This window comes from Martes martes (assembly GCF_963455335.1).
Source record: "Martes martes genome assembly, chromosome: 15".
Lineage (NCBI taxonomy): Eukaryota > Metazoa > Chordata > Mammalia > Carnivora > Mustelidae > Martes > Martes martes.
Genome location: NC_137903.1, coordinates 39,898,687 through 39,917,389, shown reverse-complemented (window position 1 = coordinate 39,917,389; position 18,703 = coordinate 39,898,687). Strand labels below are relative to the sequence as shown.

At 52.6% G+C, this 18,703-nt stretch overlaps 1 protein-coding gene across 1 annotated transcript in view; it reads left to right on the top strand.

Moving 5' to 3' along the window:
* The first annotated feature begins 2,246 nt into the window (after nucleotides 1-2,246).
* The window catches only part of PARP1 (poly(ADP-ribose) polymerase 1), a 37,407-nt gene continuing 20,950 nt past the window's right edge, over nucleotides 2,247-18,703 (top strand). Inside the window, exons 1-5 of the mRNA XM_080824304.1 lie at nucleotides 2,247-2,543; nucleotides 6,835-7,000; nucleotides 14,461-14,576; nucleotides 15,168-15,382; nucleotides 16,849-16,948. Of these exons, the coding sequence (XP_080680430.1) occupies nucleotides 2,424-2,543; nucleotides 6,835-7,000; nucleotides 14,461-14,576; nucleotides 15,168-15,382; nucleotides 16,849-16,948 (717 nt within the window). The 5' untranslated portion in view covers nucleotides 2,247-2,423. The remainder of the gene's footprint in view (nucleotides 2,544-6,834; nucleotides 7,001-14,460; nucleotides 14,577-15,167; nucleotides 15,383-16,848; nucleotides 16,949-18,703) is intronic.

The following is an 18,703-nucleotide window of genomic DNA, read 5'->3' as shown; positions in this document are numbered from 1 at the left end:
AGTAGAGATGTGGCAGGTGGCAGAGTCACAGGGCTGGGGACACATGGGTAGCCAAATACCAAAAATGAAAGAAACCACTGGAACCAGAAGTCAGAATTTGGGGCTGGATTGGGTGTGGAACAGAAAAGAGTCCAGCTGACACCAAGGTGTTTGGCCTAAGCATTGGGAGAACCAGGGACCACACCTAAGTGGGCAGTACTAGGGGAAGTGTTGGACATCACTGGAGAAGCATTTAAGACATCCAAGCAAAAATACTGAGTAGGCAGTGGGATCTAGCTGGCTCTCCTTCAAGTTCTAGGGAAAGGAATTCCTAGCCTTAGTGTGTGCCCAGGACCCCTTTGTGGGTCCAGTGACGTCCACGGACCTCTACTGCTGTGGTAGCTCCCAGAGACACATCTGGAATGTATTCCAGAAGTCAGAAAAGAGAAAAAGCCTCACAGACCAAAGTAAGATGCTTGAACGACAGGGTTCATTGCATCAGTTTGAAACACCTGATTTAAACTTCCTGCAGAAAGAGATACAACATGGGGTTGATGACACACAAAGGACGGGGTAGAGGCTAGGTAGAACATAACACCTAAATCTGGGGTTATGCAATGGTCGTTTGTTCCTATGTTCTCTCCACTGCACCAGCCAGTCAGACAGCAGGGTTACTAATACTGGAGCTGAGGATGCTCAAGATCACTCCAAGTACTTGGAGCCCACTCACAGAGACACTTGCAAGTGCACCCGGCCACAGCTATAACTTGCCAATTAGCCTGCAAAACAGACGAAGTTTTTTTTTTTTTAAGATTATTTATTTATTTGGCAGAGAGAGAGAGAGAAATCACAAGTAGGCAGAGAGGCAGGCAGAGAGAGGGGTAGGCAGGCTCCCTGCTGAACAGAGAGCCCGATGTGGGGCTCGATCCCAGGACCCTGAGATCATGACCTGAGCCAAAGGCAGACGCTTAACCCACTGAGCCACCCAGGTGTCACCATCACATACTCCACTTCTTCTGTTCACCTTAATGTCGCTAACACATCTAACTTAAGATTCTTATCTGTGTCTCACAACCTATTTGCCTACTCAGGATCCCCTGTCTTGTTACTAGCTTTCTTCTTTCTGCTGAGTTTCATCGATCCTGTTAATTTTTGTCTGCTCTAGTAGAACTCAAAACTCAGATACAGCACACTCCACTGGACGGTTTTATTTTCGTATTTTTTTTAAGTCGGCTACGTGCCCAAGGTGGGGCTTGAACTCATGAGCCTGACATAAAGACTTACACCGTCTACTGACTCAGCCAGCCGGGCGCACCGTGTACTCTAAGATTTTATTTATTTATTTATTTATTTGAGAAAGAGAGAGTGAGAAAGAGCATCAGAGGGGAGAAGGTCAGAGGGAGGAGCAGACTCCCCGCACAGCTGGGGGCCCAATGTCGTTCTCAATCTCAGAACTCTGGGGATCATGACCTGAGCGGAAGGCAGTGGCTTAACCCACTGAGCCACCCAGGGGCCCTTAATTTATTTTTTTTTAAGACTGGTTTATTCATCTTAGAGAGCGAGCAGGGGAAGGGACAAAAGGAGAGAGAATCTCAAGCCTACTGCGCCCTGAGCACAGCCCCGGGAGGAAACCCAGAGCCGGACACTGAACAGAGTTGGCAGGCGCCTCCTCCCCTGCCACGTTTTAAATGACTAAACTAAAACGCACAGGATTAACACAGAAACCAGTTCCGTATCGACATAGTCGTTTAGCAGAAGGTCTTCTAACCCCGCCAGTTCAAGTGCTGAGGGGCCTAACCGTCAGGTGGAGCGCAAACACCTGCGACGACGCCTGCCAGCAGAGCCCCAGGTGCAGCGGTGCCCCCAGACTGCGTGCGGGTTCGAGGTCTGCACCGGCCCCGGGGCGCGGCGGGCGCAGAGGCCCAGGTACCCTGGTGCCTCCACAACGCGCGCTGACTCCCGGGTCTGCACCGCGCGGCGCTCAGGGAACCGCGGGGCCGGTCTCCAGATGGGGGCGGGGCGGAATTCTCCGCGCTAGCACAGAGGGTCGGGGCGCAGAGGAGGCGGAGCTCGCTCCACTCCCCGCCACCGCCCACCGGGCTCGCGCAGCCGCAGACACCCAGGGAACACCGCCTCCTCAGCCGGCAGAGGGCGCGCGCGCGGCGGGCGTGCCCCGAGGACGCGTGCGCGGGGGGCGTGCCCCGAGGACGTGTGTGAGCGCCGGGGGCGTGCCCCAGGACGCGTGCGCGGGGGGCGTGCCCGCGGCCCGGCGTCAGCAGTCGGTCGGGGAGCGGCGGGGTAGCGAGGCGTGTTCGGCGGCGGCGGCGGCAGCAGCGGCTCAGGGCCCTCGGGCGCCTGCGGGGAGCGAGGGGCGGGCGGCAGGCGGCGGGCCGTGGCGCGTGTCCAGGGCGGGGCGCCCGGAGCGGCGGCGGCGCGAGGGGACGATGGCGGAATCCTCGGACAAGCTCTACCGGGTGGAATACGCCAAGAGCGGGCGCGCGTCCTGCAAGAAATGCAGCGAGAGCATCCCCAAGGACTCGCTGCGCATGGCCATCATGGTGCAGGTGCGCGCGGCCGCTTTGTGCGCGGCGGGGGGCGTGGGGGGAGGGGCGCCAGGCGAGGGGGAGGGGACGCCCCCGGGAGCCCGCGAAAGCCCGGGAAGTGCGGCTCGGGGCCTTGCTGTAGGGTGGGGGCTGCTTCCTTCCCCGCTGCCTCCTGGGGGTGGGGGCAGAGGCGCGCGTGGGCTTCCGAAGTCGGCCCGGTTCTGACCTCCCTCGTGCTGGGAGATTTTTGTCCTACGTTGATGATGGCGACGGGCGCCTGCGGGTTGGGTTTTTTTTTTTTTTTTTTTCAACTATTTTCGTCTATGGCTTCGACGTTCGCTTACTCTCAGTTTTTTCTTAATTATGCAGAACTGTACCAGCCGGTGTCATTTCTGTACAGTGCCTTCGCTTTTAGCCCAGTTGGTGGTTTGAAGTCTTATTTTCCCCAAACTTTCCCGACTCCCAGGCGCGCATTTACAGCTGTCGGGTCTGAGTAAGAGAGGCTGGAGGGGGCTGCTCTTTGGGGCTTCTGGACACACTGGGGACGCCCTGACGGGTATCTGAGGCTTCCCAGATGGGGGTGTAGGCCTGGGCGGTGTGTCTGAGGCCCTCCTCCCGCTGCCAGTGTCTCCTGTCTGCCCGTTAAGTCTTGGTTCTCCCCTGCCCCGTCCTACTCTTCACCAACATGAAGCTCGTGTTCACTGAGTTCAGTGCCCTCGCTCAAGGTAACTTGGTTTTCTCTGAGGCAGCAGTGAGTTTTAGGAAAGTCCAGACAGTCCTCGCTGGGTTTTCAGTACTTACCAAGTGGAGCAGAGTGGGTACTAGATGCGCTTGGAGACTGGGGCTCTCTGGTCCTGGTATCCTGAGGGCCTAACTCAGTACCTGCCAAGCAGTACCGCCCTTCAGGGAACACAGAGCATGTCAGGCACTGTTAGGTACTAGTGACACAAGGAGGGCCCCCCTCCGGACCCCAGAGCCTACTGACCCTATTTGTTTATCAGGCACTGAGTGCTGGGGTAGGATGCAGCCTGAACGAGTGGGCTGCCTGATCTGAAGCTCCCTCTTGTGACACTGTTAACTCTCCTGGAATTTACATTTTTTATTTCATTTAATTTTCTAGAGGTTTTTTTTGTTGATTTTTTTTTGACAGAGAGAGATTGCAAGTAGGCAGAGGGAGAGGGGGAAGCAAGCTCACCGCCAAGCAGAAAGCTCAATACCGGGGGTGAAGGCAGAGGGTTAACCTTCTGAGCCACCCGGGCACCCCTCCTTTTTTTAAATAACAAAAAGGAGAACTTTTCTCAGTGCAGGGGCGCTTGAGCTAAAATCTGTGGGGTGGCATTCGGTGGGTTTAGAGGAATTTACGTTTCTGTGGTTACTAGTCTCTAAGTAAAATACTTCCTTCAATTAGGTATGTAAGCAGCAGAGTAAAAGCAGAAAAGTAAAAGAGGTACCTGTGATTTTTGTCAGAAGTGATAATTATAGGCATTTTCATGCTGCTTTGCACTTGGGGATTTCTTAAAGTCATCCATTATGCTCATCAGTATTTAAAGTTACTGTAGTTGTTAGAATGGGTGCTAAAGTCTTATTTCGTGCTTTAAAGCTCACTGTATCCCACCGAATTTTTAAATATTTTGGTAATTATTTCAGTCTAATTAGTTTATTTTGTGAGCTCGTGTATTCTATGATGTGTTTTTAAATTCGAGAAAGGCGCATCCATGGGCTTCACTAGTCAGCCAGAGAGGACCGTGTCCTATCGGGAAGGACAGACAAAACCTTAGTGCAGCCTGTGTGCCAAATACAGAGGAGGGCTAGTCTGGCGCTTCTGATGGTGAAAGAAATTATTATTAAAAGTGAGTGGTTTTCTGTAACTGTATTTGGGGGTGGAGTTTTAACTCTTACTGTAAAGTCTGGTCTTGTAGGCAGAACCTGAGGCCAGAAAAGAACGAAACCATTATTCTACTTGGACTTAAATACCTTCTTTTACATTTGTATGGGAGGATTGTTCTGAGTGTCAGATACCTAATCTTTGGGTGGTGTGCCCTGAGGAAGTCTCCAGGGGCCGAAGAGGCCTTGGAGCCTTTGGATGGGTGGGCCCTGCGTTCTTCTGTCTTGGGTGGGCTTGAGGCAGACAGCGGGCACACAGTGGTGTTTCACGCTGTTAACCTGCATTCCATGCTGTCTGTGAGTAGGTGGGCAGTGGGCTGGCTTGTTTTACGCAGAAGGAAACAGTTCGCTGAGTGAGGACCCAGTTCCCTGGTAGGTGCTGGGTCTGTGTTAGGAGTACACAGAGATTCTGCCACCTAAGTTGCCAAGTGGAAGCATAGTCTTGTGATCTTGTTCCAGTTCCCTTCCTGCCACATCGTTGTCACTCCCAAGTTCTAGGGTAAAGCCTGGCTTTGTTCAGGGGTCCTTCCTCTCAAGCGTGACCGGGAGCCCTTACAGCCCCCAAGCTGGTGCTATGAGTAGGCCCTTGGGCTGCACCTCTCCATCACTCCACACTGCATTAATGGTTGGGACACAGCACCTAGACCAAGGTTCCCACCAGAGCCACAAGGTCCAGTGTGGGGCAGAGGCATTTGGGCCCCATGCCCTCCTGTGCTTGCATGTGACCCGAGTGCTGCAGAGGTAGGTGGGGCGGGTGGCACTAAGGCAGGAGGAGTCCAGGTGCAAGGCACTGCAAATGTACAGCAAGATGGCGGACACTCCTGGAGGTGTCGCCTGCCTCGTTGGAAGTTTGACACAAATCCATTTGGAAATGCCGTTTATTGGGAGTGAGCAGTCTTTTCCCCAGCAGGAATTCCCCCATCCTTCCCTTGTCTTTTCTTATCTCCAGACTTGGGGTGTCCACAGTCCAGCTGCCTTCTATAAGCAGGTGTTGCCTAAAGCCAGCAAGACAGAGGCAGCTTCCAGCCCGGTGCAGGGCACAGGCATTGACCGAATCAGTGCCCAGAGGGATTGTTCTTACCTGGGAGGGGCTTGGGAGGATCCTTCTGGGGAGCTGACTAGGGCTGAGGAGCATTCTGGGCCGAGGGAACTGCTGATGTGCGGGAAACCAGGCTGCTTGATGCTGGGGAGTCCTTGCAGTGCCCTGGAGTGAACCTTCCTTCTGCATATATTACACTGAGAAAGAGGCAGCTCACAGCCGGGGAAGGGGCTAGGTGGGAGAAGTCACTGTTTTTCCAGAATATTTATTTCTTCTGTCCGACAGTTCCCATCCGAAAATTCCTACATGGTGGTTAATGTTTGATGCTGTTTTAATACTTTTCATTCCATCTGCATGGCATTTAGCTTTATTTTCTGTAAAAGCAGATTTTTGGAGCTGCCTCTGCTTTGGTCAGAACCATGTGTGTGTTTTTAAGGAGCTCGTTCTGCCAAGCAACATAGTGAGCGGACAGAACCTTGCTGTCGGATGCAAGTCGGACTGAGTCACTTGCTGCAGACACCTGTGAAATGGGGGTGCCCTACCCGGAGGCAGTTGAGGGTTCCCGTGATGACTTGCCAAGGGTGCCGGGGACCGAGTAAATGCGGTGCTTGTCCCACTCTGCCCTGTCACTGCCACCATCTGCTCTTGAGGCCAGAGGGTGCTTGGGGCCCAGGAGCCCAGAGCTGGCAGTGTCCCCAGGAGAAGAGCCTGCAGCTGTCGCGTCAGGAGCAACCCGAGTGGGAAGCATCAGAGGAGAGAGGAAGCATGCCGTGATGGGCAGCACCTTCCCCTGTGGCGGGGCTTCCTGGGATGCCCACTGACCCTCCAGCTCCAGGCCCTGGAGGCTGCTGTCCACAGATCCGCGGGTCGTTTGCCCTCAGAGAAGTTCCTTCCACTCATGTTGGCATAGCTGCGCCATCCTGACACAGTTTCCTGACACGGTTTCTCTGCTTTGCTCATTATCTGGGACTTGTTCCTCATTATTCTGACGCCAGAGGCATTAAGCCCTTTCTGGGCCACCTAGCCCCGACGGGGGCAGTCATTGGCCTCCCAGGCAGGTGCATCAGGATGGGGTCATGGAATGGGGATCTTGTGTGCGTTCCATGGCCTTGGGAGGGAAGTCGTGTCACTGAGGCATGTGGCCCGTGGGACAGAGCTCCGTTGAGGAGCACCGCTGTTCCCCAGCCGCGTCCGAAGAGCAGCTGTCTGGGCAAAGCTTGAGAAATCTGGGTGGAGATGCCATTTCTCATTGGCTCACAGCTTTTCTCAAGTGACATGGGGCACATGGGCACTGCTGTCCTGGGTTTTCAGTGAAGAAGGGCCTCACATGCGCAGTGGCTGAGAACTGGGCTTGAGGCTGCTCGCTCACCTCCTTCTCTTCTCTTCCAGTCGCCCATGTTTGATGGAAAAGTCCCACACTGGTACCACTTCTCTTGCTTCTGGAAGGTCGGGCACTCCATCCGACACCCCGACGTAGAGGTGGACGGCTTCTCTGAGCTCAGGTGGGACGACCAGCAGAAAGTCAAGAAGACTGCAGAGGCTGGAGGTGTGACAGGTGTGTAGAGATGAGGGAGGTGGCTGGTGTCACCTCCCAGCCCCCCACCGGGCAGCTTCCGCGGGGGGGGCCTTTTCTGGGAGAACATTCGCCCCCCCATATTTTCCAGCTGCGCACGTAGATAACCGAGCTGCCTCATTGACTTGCCTGTGGCACAGTATTTTGTTTTTTAAGATGTTGCTGATGGAGCCTTTGTTTTTTTATTGTTCTTTCATTTTTAAGTAATCTCTGCACCCAGCGTGGGGCTGAACCCTCAAGCCCAAGATCAGGAGTTGCTGCTCCTCCCACTGAGCCGGCCAGGCACCCCAGAGATGAAGCTTTTGAATCTTTCGCAGTTTTGTTTTTAATTGACTTTCATTTAGAGCACTTGTAGGTTCACAGCAGAATGAAGCAGAAAGTGCAGATCATTCCCGTCTGTGTCGTGCTCCCATGCAAACAGGGCCTCTCCCTGTCTCCTTCTAGAGCGATCTGGGGGTTACATAGAGCCCTCATCGTTGCCCCAAGTCCGCAGTTCCAGGGTTCCCTCACAGCAGTGTATGTGTTATGGGTTCGGATGGTGTGCAGTTTGGACAGAGCGGGTTTGAACTGTGCAGGCCCCTTCTTTGTGTGTCTTCCTCAGTAAGTCCCATAGGGGGCTGTGAACATTTCTGTTCCCGTAATGGTTTGCTCTCCGTCGTCTGCTTTTCGGGGGAACGATACTACACGGAACACATGTGACAGAAGGTGTGTTAGCCGTGGGTTGTCAGTGGGGCTTGCGGTGAACGGCAGGCTGTTATTGTTAAGCTTCAAGGGAATCAGAAGTTACACACGGATTCTCAGTGCACAAAGGGATCCATACCCCAGCCCCCCCGCCCCCCCGGTTTGAGTGTCACCTGTGCTCGGGGTCGGTCATACGAAGCCTCTTGACTTAAAACCAACGGGCCTTGCAGGTTCCTCCGTGTCATGGCTTGATGGCTCAATTCTTCGTGGTGCTGAATGATACTCCATTGTCTGGATGGACCGTGGTCTCTTGCTCACCTGTGGAAGGACATCTGGGTTGCTTCCCAGTTTGGGAAATTATAAATAAACCTGCCGTAAACATCCACATGTAGGCTTTTTTCATTTTAAAGATTTTATTTATTTATTTGACAGAAGGAGAGAGCATTTAAGCAGGGGGAGTGACTGAGGGAGAGAGAGAAGCAGGCTTCCTGCCCAGCAGGAGCCCAACGCAGGTCTTGATCCATGATCTCAGCCGAAGGCAGATGCTTAATTGACTGAGCCACCCAGGTGCCCCAGGTGTAGGTTTTTGTGTGGACATAAGTTTTCAGCTCATTTAGGTAGATGTTTCATTTTCTGAAGACCAGCAAACTGCCTCCCTAAGTTGCTGCCCCAGTTTGCATTCCCCCCATGCCCTCACCAGCGTTTGGTAGTGTCCATGATCTTCGGGGTTTTGGCTGTTCTGATAGGCGCTAGAGGTGTCTTGGGTTGATTTACAATCCCCTGATGTCGTATGATGTGGAGCATCTTTTCATGTATTTCTTGGCGTCTGCATCTCTCCTTTGGGGAGGAATCTGGATATTTTGCCGTTTGTCATTCATGTTCTTAGTGCCGAGTTTCAGAGTTGCTCATCTATTTTGGATAGCTGTTGTTTATCAACTCTGTCTTTTGCAAGTGTATTCTCCGTGTCTGTGGCACGTCTTCTCTCTCATTCTCTCGACAGTGTCTGGCACAGAGCAGGAAAGTCCAGCTGACCAGTTCTTTCTTTCCTGGACCGTCTTCGATGTTGCATCTGAAAGTCATCACTATACCTAGGTCAGCTGAGTTTTTCTCCTGCGTCACATTCTGGGAGCTTTGCAGTGTGGCATTTTTCTTTTAAGTTAAATTTTGTAAAGGAGATAAAGTCTTGGTCTGGATTCATTTTGTGTGCAGATGTCCACTTCACCACTGTTTGGAAATTCTGTCTTCCTCTGCTATATTGTGTTTGCTCATTTGTCAGGCGTCAGTGACTGTGTGTGGGGGTGTGTCACTGCGGTCTGTTCTGGTCTGTTTTGGTCTGTTTATTGGTTTGTCTGTCCTCCTGGTACCTGACCGTCTTGATGGTAAGTCTTGAAGTCGGGTGGTGTCGGTCTTCTGACTTTTTCCCCCTCAGTACTGTGTTGGCTGTCCTGGGTTTTTTTCCTTCACATAGACTTGAGTCAGTTTGTTGATACCCACAAACCTAACTTGCTTGAGATGCCTGTACATTTTAAATAGTTTTTCATCACTTGTTGAAGATCTCCTGAGGCTGGGTTCTTGTTGGTCTACCTTAGAAGCAGACCCCGCTGAACCCATTCTCTGCCTCTGGGCTGTCGAGGGAACAGCCGCCGTCCTTCCCCGCAGAGCTCTTGGTCCCCGGGCAGCACCATTCTTTCTGTCCTGCACTCGGCAGGTTTGTGTCCTGCCACTGCTGGTCTGTGGAAGCTGAGAGGTCAGTGACACCGCTCACACTCGTGAATAAAAACAGCAAATTTGCTGAGAAACGGTCCAGAGAGCCAGCGGGTCTGTTTTCACTGAGGGCAGCGGTGACACGGTCTTGTTCTGTGGTGGTTTTCCCCTTTTGTGTTCTGGTTAGTGGGGCTTGTCTGTTTAGGAATGTGTCCCATCTAGTCACAATTGATGTGTATTAAAGTAGATAATTTTCTAATATGGAACATGGTAAGTTTGCTGTAACTGTTTCTCTTGCAAAACATCTTAAGTCCTAAAGTTAACGTAATAATACCTTGTAGTTGTCTGAGGATTTTTGTATCCAAAGAGACTGATTTAATAGACAGAAACACCCAGGAAGTTTACGTCTTACCAGATCCTGTAATTCCAAGATGATGATCATCAGCCTTGTGGGATGTCTCCCTAGGAATTTTTTTCAAATAGTTGATTCATGTGTGTGCTGTGTTTATTCTTTCCTGCAGAAATGGGGTTCTAAGTGTCACTTTGTTAAATGCTCTGTCACTGTGTGTGTGGCAAAACACATGTAATGGGGACTCCACCCTCGGAGCCATGTTCCCGCATGCACTCCGTCAGCCTGAGCCTCTCTAGAATGTTCTCACCTTCCCCCTGAAACTCGTTGCCCGGTTCACAGTGGCTCCTCCCCTACGCTGATTTCTGTTTGGATGGGGCTCCTGGGTGCCTCCTGTGCCAGGAATCATGCTGGGTTTGTCCTCCTGGGCCTGGCTTGTCTCGCTCAGGGTCATCTGTGCCATGGGCTACAGTTTGGGTAGGCCACAGTTTATCCGTCCCTCGCCTTGGGGTATGTGTGGGTTCTTTCTGCCCTGGGGCAGCTCCAGATGGTGCTGCCGTGGACAATGGTGTGCGGGGACCTGGTCCAGACCTTGCTCCCTGCCCTCCCAGGGAGCCGCCAGGGCTCGTGGTCCGCCTGTGATGCACACTGTTCTACAGGGGCTGCGCCACTGTGCACCCCGCCAGCGACACTCGGGTTTCAGGGTCCTTCCAGGTCCCCCATGTCCTCACTGGCGCTCTTTTGTCTGAGGGTGTGTGTGTTTTCCCTTTTTTATAATACCCATTCTGAGGTGTTCTTTCACGTGATTTTGATTCCCATTTTCCTAATGATGTTGACCTCAATGTTAGATTTTACAGTAGAATATTTACTCTTTTATAAGATCTGTTGATTTTAGAGAGAGTACATGAGTGGGGGAGGAGCAGAGGGAGAGGAGAGAGACTCTCAAGCAGGCTCCCCCCAACCCTGGGCTCGAAGCCCGGCCTGGAGCTCAGTCTCAAGACCCTGAGATCATGACCTGAGCTGAAACCAAGAGTTGGTCACTGAGCCACCCAGGTGCCCCTAACACTCTTTTCATGTTAAGTCTTGTGAGTTTTTTAAAAAACATGTAGTATTTGTGGGGCACTTGAGTGGCTCAGTGGGTTAAGCCTCTGCCTTCGGCTCAGGTCATGATCTCAGGGTCCTTGGATTGAGCTCTGCATTGGGCTCTCTGCTCAGCGGAGAGCCTGCTTCCCCCTCTTCCCCCTCTCTCTCTGCCTGCCTCTGCCTACCTGTGATCTCAGTCTGTCAAATAAATAAATCTCTTTTTTTTTTTAATGTAGTTTTTGTTTATCGTTTGTTGAAGTTTGCTCTATTTTGTGCTTCATTCACGACCCTTGAGATTAATGTCCTTTCGCCCTTTTGCAATAGCCCGTGTCCACTGGAGATGCACTGACGGGCCCTGAGGCCAGGCCAAGGCTAGTGAGCCAGGCTTCAGCTCCAGAAAGCCTGTCCTTTGAGGCCACACTGTCATCCGTTTTTGCTACATTGCAGATAGAGGTGCTTCAAACTTCTGTCCAGACTGGGCAGCTGTCCAGCTCTTTCTTTAATTCCGAGAGATGGCTGCTAGAAGACATGAACCATCCTGAGGCCTTCTGTGTTTGTGTCTGATTGCCTCCAGAAAGCTTGGGGCCCTTAGACTGGCACCCCTCCCCCCCCAGGGACAGGTCCCCATATCAGGTATTTCCATTCCTCTTCACTGGGCTCCTGGTGGGGTGGAACACTTTGTCACGCTCGGTAGTCAGTTTTACTAACATCTTTTAGGGTATTTTGTGTTTTTTTTGTAATGAAACAAAATATGAATTCTTTGTCTTCTGTTTTGCAAATATATTTGCCAGTTTTGACTTTTAAAAATACATAGTTTGCGGGGGGGGGGGCTTGTTTTTGTTTTTTTAAGTAAACTCTACTCCTAACATGGGGCTCGAACTCAGGACCCTTAGATCAAGAGTTGTGTGTGCCCACCCACCAGCCAGCATGCCCTTTGATGTGTTTGTTTGAAGCACGTTTGTGTGTTTTGCTGTACTGAAGCTTCATCCTGAACTGAATGTTCTGTGATCAACGTCTGTCTGCTCATTTGCAGCTTCTGGTTCTGCTCTATTTCTCAGTTCTTCATCTGGGATTTTTAAAATGATTTACATGCAGTTCTGTGAGTTTGGCAGATGTGGGCAGTCGTGTAACCTGTACCCCGTCAAGTTAGGGAACATTCCCATTCCCCCCAGGAAGTTCCTTGCGCCCTCTCTTCAGTTACCCTCCCCCCCACCCCGGGTGACCATGGCTCTGGATTAACTTTGTGTGACTTAGGATTTCTGAAGCAAAGGAAGAGCCTGGACTTCTCCCATAAACTCCTTCCACTCAGCACAAGGCCTATGAGGCATAGGCTGCCTGCCATGTTATCACGTGGGATTGCTGAGGGATTGCTGAGGGATGATCCTTGCAGTAGATCACCGTTGAGCCGACCTCTGTTCCCAGCCTTGCACTGGTGCAGATACAGCGATTGTTCACATTTGTGTACGCGTCTCTGTGTGACACGCAGTCATGTCGATCACCTAGGAATGGAGCGGTTGAGTGTCTGTGGATGTCCGTTCACCTATTTCAGGAAACCGTCGGACTGTCCTTGGGTTGTACCAGTTCCCATCCTCGTCAGCACCTGGCACAGGCACGCTTCGGTATTTGCTCCCAATATGAGCTTAGTGAGAGCTCAGCGTGGTTTTGGTTGGTATTGGTCTTTTTCTTGAGTTGTAGGAGTTCTTGGAATATTCTAGGTGCGAGGGCTTCTGGGTGGCTCAGTGGGTTAATCCTCTGCCTTCAGCTCAGGTCATGATCTCAGGGTCCTGGGATCGAGTACCACATCCGGCTCTCTGCTCAGCAGGGAGCCTGCTTCCCTCCCCGAGCCCCACTTGCCTCTCTCTCTCTGTCAAATAAACAAATAAAGTCTTAAAAAAAAAAAGATTCTAGGTGCAAGTCCCTTATTAGAGATAAATAACGTGAATACCTTTTATCATTCTGGGTATTGCCATTGTTTAATTACTGACATTTTATGAAGAGTAGTGGTTGATTTTTTTTTCTTCTTTTTTAATAAGGGCTGTCCACCTTCTGAGAAATCTTCCCTGTTCTAAGACTATGACATACCCTCCTTTGTTTTCTTCTGGAAGTGTGGTGGTCCTGGCGTTCATATTTGGTTTCCAATTGAACGTTTGTGTTCGGTGGGAGGAGGGGGTGGTTTTTTATTTCTTCCGGGTGGGTACCATGTTGTTTCCGTTACCATTTGTGCGAAGACTTTGAGACACGTGACTGCATAGCTGGGTGTGTCTCTGGACTCTGGTCCCATTGGCTGCTGTGTCTGCCAGCATCTCACTGTCCTAATTCCTACAACTTTGTGGGACATCATGAAATCACATAGTGTGGAGGGAATAAGTAGTTACCTCCCCATCAGAGTTCCAAAGTAAAGAGATGGTGCCATCACTACTCAGCTTTGTTCTCTTTCAATATTGTGTTGACCTTTTTAGGTCCTATGTTATTCCCTACAAATTTTGTGGTAAACTTACGGATTTCTTGCCCAAACCGGCTCCCTAGGATTTTTATTAGCATCACCTGGAATGGGGAGGGGGGTCAAACGGGATTGGCTTGTTGATATGCTACCCGGTTGGATCAGTCAGTCCATAGACCTGAAGTATCTCTCCACTTACTTGGGTCTTTGTTAACTTCACACCGGCCTGAAGCTTTGCTGGGGAGGATTTGTGTGTCTTGGTAAATCTGTTTCTAAGTGTTCTATGTGTTTAAAACGCTACTTAAATAGGAGTATGGTTTAATTTCCTTCTCTAATGTGTATTCATATATAGGAACATTTTAATTGACCTTGCCTCATCCAGATTTGCTCAATTCACTTAATGGTAGAAGTAGCTTTTTTTCTATATTCCTGCTGGTGCAGTCCTGTCCCTACAGGTAGAGGTGCTTTACCTGTTTTTTTCTAAACTTACACCTTCTGTCTCCTTTTCTTGCCCTAGTGGCACTTGTTAGAGCCTTCGAGACAGTGTTGAGTAGATATGGTGGGGGAAGAAGGCCTTGTATTGTTCCTCATTTTAAGACAGAAGCTTTCAGTCTAGGACTCATTTCTATGTAAGAAAAAGACTCCTTTGTTCCCGGGTGCTTGGCTGTTGGTCCCCAAGTTTCTGTGCTGAATGACCCCAGCTTTCCACCCACTGATTGAGAAATGCCACCTCCCTGCGTGTTTGCTATTTGCACTCCTGTTTCTGTGTGAAGATACCCCCTTTAAAAACAAACAAACCCTTTAATTTCGGCATGTAACTTTGATGCCTAGAAGGATCTTGGAAATCAGAAGGTGGAGTTCAAATGTTGCGGAGGACCCGGCTTTCATGATAAGCGGGAAGCAAGCACTTTGTCCACAGTGAGGGGAGGCCAGGGCAGTGATGGAAGGAGCCGGAAGGTGAGACCGGCACTCTCGGGCGCCACGCTGTTCTGAGAGCCTGTCCAAGGAAGGGTCCTCTTTTCTTGCCAGAAGAGCAGCTGTGTTAGCCACAGCTGTTAGAGATAGACGCCGGAGAGCTGGGCCAGTCACAGTTGCCCGGGCACGAGGTGTCCCAGAGCTTGGGGGGTTCGGACTCTCTGCAGCTGCCCTGAAGCTGAGCGTGCGCCGCTATGCTCCATCCTTCAGGCAAGGGCCAGGATGGAGGCGGAGGCAAGACGGACAAGACGCTGGCTGACTTCGCGGCTGAGTACGCCAAGTCCAACAGAAGCACCTGCAAGGGCTGCATGGAGAAGATTGAGAAGGTGAGCCCAGGGGAGGGGTTTGGCCGTTGGAGCCACCTGGCTCTCCGGCAGCCGCCTTGTCGGGTATCTAGAGAAGAGAAGATGCAGGGCTGTGGGGGTTAGCCTGGCGCTAGCGGTTCAGCATCGGTGAATGTCTCCCAAGCTCGGAACTCCTGAGAATGTCAGGCCTGGGGTCCCCAACCTGGTCCCCAAGGCTGCACAGAGTTGTAGTGTGGGGGCCACAGCGGTGGGGGGACAAGCCCGCTGGGGTGGGGGCTTGCGGGGTGGCATCCTAGCTAGTGGTCAAGGCCAGCTCTGTTTACATCAGCTCCGGGCTGGCAGAATGTTCTCAGGGAAGAGGTTGCGCATCCTCACGTGCCTGGGTGGGTGGGTGGAGTTGACCTCATTTAAAATGGGGGCACTGAGGCTTTGGCTGGCACACAGTCCTTGGCAGCAGAAAACAGTCCGAGGCTGCCAGCGGCCCTTCTAGTGCCCTTGGTGTGGACCTGAGGCCCCTTGGCTGGGGTACCGGCTAACCTTTGTTTCCCCAAGTCCCTGATGTCACCATTACTCTTGTCATTTTCTTGGTACCACATGTGGTTCTTCCTGCAGGGCCAGATCCGCCTATCCAAGAAGATGCTGGACCCAGAGAAGCCCCAGCTGGGCATGATCGACCGCTGGTACCACCCAGACTGCTTTGTGAGAAATAGGGAGGAGCTGGGCTTCCGGCCTGAGTACAGCGCTAGCCAGCTCAAGGGCTTCAACCTCCTGGCCGCGGAGGATAAGGAAACCCTGAAGAAGCAGCTCCCGGGAGTCAAGAGTGAAGGGTAGGTGGGGGGTCATGGGGGTGGGGCCCCAGGGAGACCCTGCAGATTCCAGGCTATTCTGGCATCTCTCTTTGCTGACCTTCAGCGAGCTGGGGATGCACAGTGAGGGATGGTGATGGCTGCGCTCTGCCCCTCCTGGGCGCACAGTCCTATAACTCCCGTAGCTCCCGCCCATCTGTTCCCTCTTGCCCTTCTGATCCACAGACAGGTGGGACCAGCTAGCTGCCACTGCCAGCACCCCCGGCCCTGAGTATTCCCCGTGCCCGGGCCAAGCACTACATTTCCTGGGACCTTTGCATGACTCGCTTTCCCATCCCTGTTTCTGGGTCTCTGCTGTTGCTAGGAGGATCGTGGCGGGAGGAGGGGAGCTATGGATGAGAAGCCCCCTGGTGTAGTGTCAGAATGGTATGGGGTTCCTGTGGCGCCAACATTGAGGATGGGAAGCCCAGTCGGAGCCATTCTGGAGTCAGCGGGCACTTGTTCTTTCCTGTCTCCTCTGCTGGTCTCTGGGCCCCAGTCTGGAGTCAGTTGGGGTCATGGGCACAGCAGGGGAAGGGTGGCAGGGCCATGCCCAGCTGTGGACGATGTTGGGATTGGGGTGATCCTCACCTTCCCATCATCATGCCGCTGTCAGGCGCCACCTGGCTTCATCACACCCAAGCTCGTGCACAGCGTATGCAGCTCTGGAGGAGACAGGAAAACTGGAAAATCGGGCTCATGGATTAAGGTCAGGCCAGCCCGTGCTGTGTGTGCAGGGAGGCCTAAGGTCCCCCGTGTGCCATGGCAACAGCCAGCATCAGTGGGGCAGTAACAGAGCGGCAAGCATTGTGCTGGGTGCTTGATGGGGGTCAGTTCACTCTCTGGAAGGCACACGGGTTCTCTGTTTATGCGTGAGGGAAAGTGCAGGGGTTTGAAGCCGGGTCTGTGACAGCTGCAGCAGACCTTTAACCACCATGACTTCTGAGGACCCTCCCTACTGCCCTGCACGCCCCCCCACCCCGGTCAGGTGAGGGCTGAGCCAGGTGTGCAGGGACCTGCTCCCGTGGTGGGGGGGGATGACAGTGTAGTCCAGCCTTGGATAACCGCCCCAAGAGCAGCCCTGTGGTTTAGCTTGAAAGGCTCAACCCTGGCACGAGTGGTTCATCCTTCTACAATCCCTGCCCCTTGACCCTGGGCTTAACCTGTCACAGTCCCTGCCAGAACCTTCCAGCTGCTTCATTTGTGTCAAGAGATACACGGGGAGATTTGATGTCAGGTGCAGGCTTTTTCCAAGGCCCTGGGGCCACCCCTCGGAAGCAAAGTAAACTGTGATGTACGTGGGGCCCGTCACCAGAACTGCCCGGGCAGACCCTGAGCTCCGGGGAGTAGAGCGAGATGTGCATGTGGGGCAAGTTACAGGGACAGGAAGTTCCTGCGTCACCGGTTCCAGGGTTCTGATGGTTCTTTTTCTCCCATGTCTCTTTCAGAAAGAGGAAAGGCGACGAGGTAGACGGGATGGATGAAGTGGCCAAGAAGAAATCTAAAAAAGAAAAGGACAGGGATAGTAAGCTTGAGAGGGCCCTCAAGGTGAGCTCTGAGCTGTGTGTCTGCTCATTGTTGCCTCAGTTCTCTGCCCTCCTCCTGGGAGGAAAGTTCCAGGGTGCATGTGCATCCCACTCAGTGAGACCTCCAAGAATTCCGAAATTGGGAGCAGTGGTGAGATAGCACAGCTTTCCCTCCACCCCCAGAGAAGGCCTTGGTGCTTCAAGAAGAGCTGCTCTTGGGCTCCGGGGGCTGGACCAGCTGGTCCCCAGCCTCTCAGCAGTGTGCATCCTAGTCCTGGAGGGCTGCTAGCAAGCACCGCACACAGTGTTAAGTTCAGGCACGCATAGGGGACTGAAAGAGTCAGGGATGTTCCCTAGTTTTCTCTCTCTCTCTCTCTCTCTCTCTCTCTCTCTCTTTTTTTTTTTTTGTTAAGATTTTATTTATTTATTTATTTGAGAAACTGAGAGAGCATGAGAGGGGAGAAGATCAGAGGGAGAAGCAGACTCCTGGTAGAGCCGGGATCCGGATGCGGGACTCGATCCTGGGAATCCAGGATCATGACCTGAGCCGAAGGCAGTTGCTTAACCAACTGAGCCACCCAGGCGCCCCCATTCCATAGTTCTTTAGTGGAGTGCCGGACTTGCTTGGGACACACAGGGGACTGGAAGAGACGGGGCTGTTTCCTAGTTCTTTAGTGGAGAGCTTTTGTCTGCAGAAGCGATGGAAGGCATGTGGTGAAAGCAGACAGAACCGTTGACCGAGTCAGTAGTCACGGATATTCAACACCGTGTTGATGATGCGGGCGTGGAATCAGTAAAGTTTATGAGTCAGAAAATGCTGGGTGTTTGGTGCTGACACACACATTGGTGCGCAGCATCTGCGGCTGTGGAGTCTGTAGGGGCACTGGGAAGCTGCAGAGAACCAGCATCAGTCTTGTTGTGGGAACTTGCTCTCTGCCTGCGTGGCGCTTCCATGAGAGGATCCAGGTTTTGCCGTGGCACAAAAATCAGAATCAGTTTCTGACCTGGTTGGAGCTGCTTGGTGAGAACCCTGGGTTTGGTGTGGTTGTCCCTCAGCGGACCCGTTTGGGAATCTGGCTGTAGTAAGGCTGTGGCTGGTGTTACTTTGCACTTGCTCACCGCATGTGGTGTTCTCTCAAGTGTCATCCCTGATGAAAGGAATGTAAGAAATGCAGATATTCCCCACTCCCCCACCGCCCTACCCCCCTGGCCTCGCCAGCCTGGCCTCGGGCTCAGCCGGTGATGGGATTCCACTGCTCCCGTTGAAACTTGTACCACAGGACTCGGCCCATACTCCCCCACCCTGTGACTGGCAGCACAACACAGGTGGGTGCGGGGCAGGTACTCGAAGCTGGGAACAGGTGCGCTGTGCTGTCGCTTCGCTGGTCGCATTAAAATCTTCCTCGTTCGAGGGTCCCGGCTGGCCCGTTGGGAGAGCACGCAGCTCTTGATCTCAGGTTCCTGAGCTTCAGCCCCATTTTGGGGGCAGAGATGACTGAAAAAGTCTTTTAAAAAGGCCCTATTAGGGGGAGCCTGGGTGGCTCAGTGGGTTAAAGCCTCTGTCTTCAGCTCAGGCCATGATCTCAGGGTCCTGGGATCGAGTCCCACGTCGGGCTTTCTGCTCAGCAGGGAGCCTGCTTCTCCCTCTCTCTCTGCCTACCTGTGATCTCTCTCTGTCAGATAAATAAATAAAAATTTAAAAATCTTTAAAAAGGCCCCCATTAAAATCCACCCTTGGTGTGGAGAGCGACTCCGCGGGGTCGGTGGGGCTGGCATT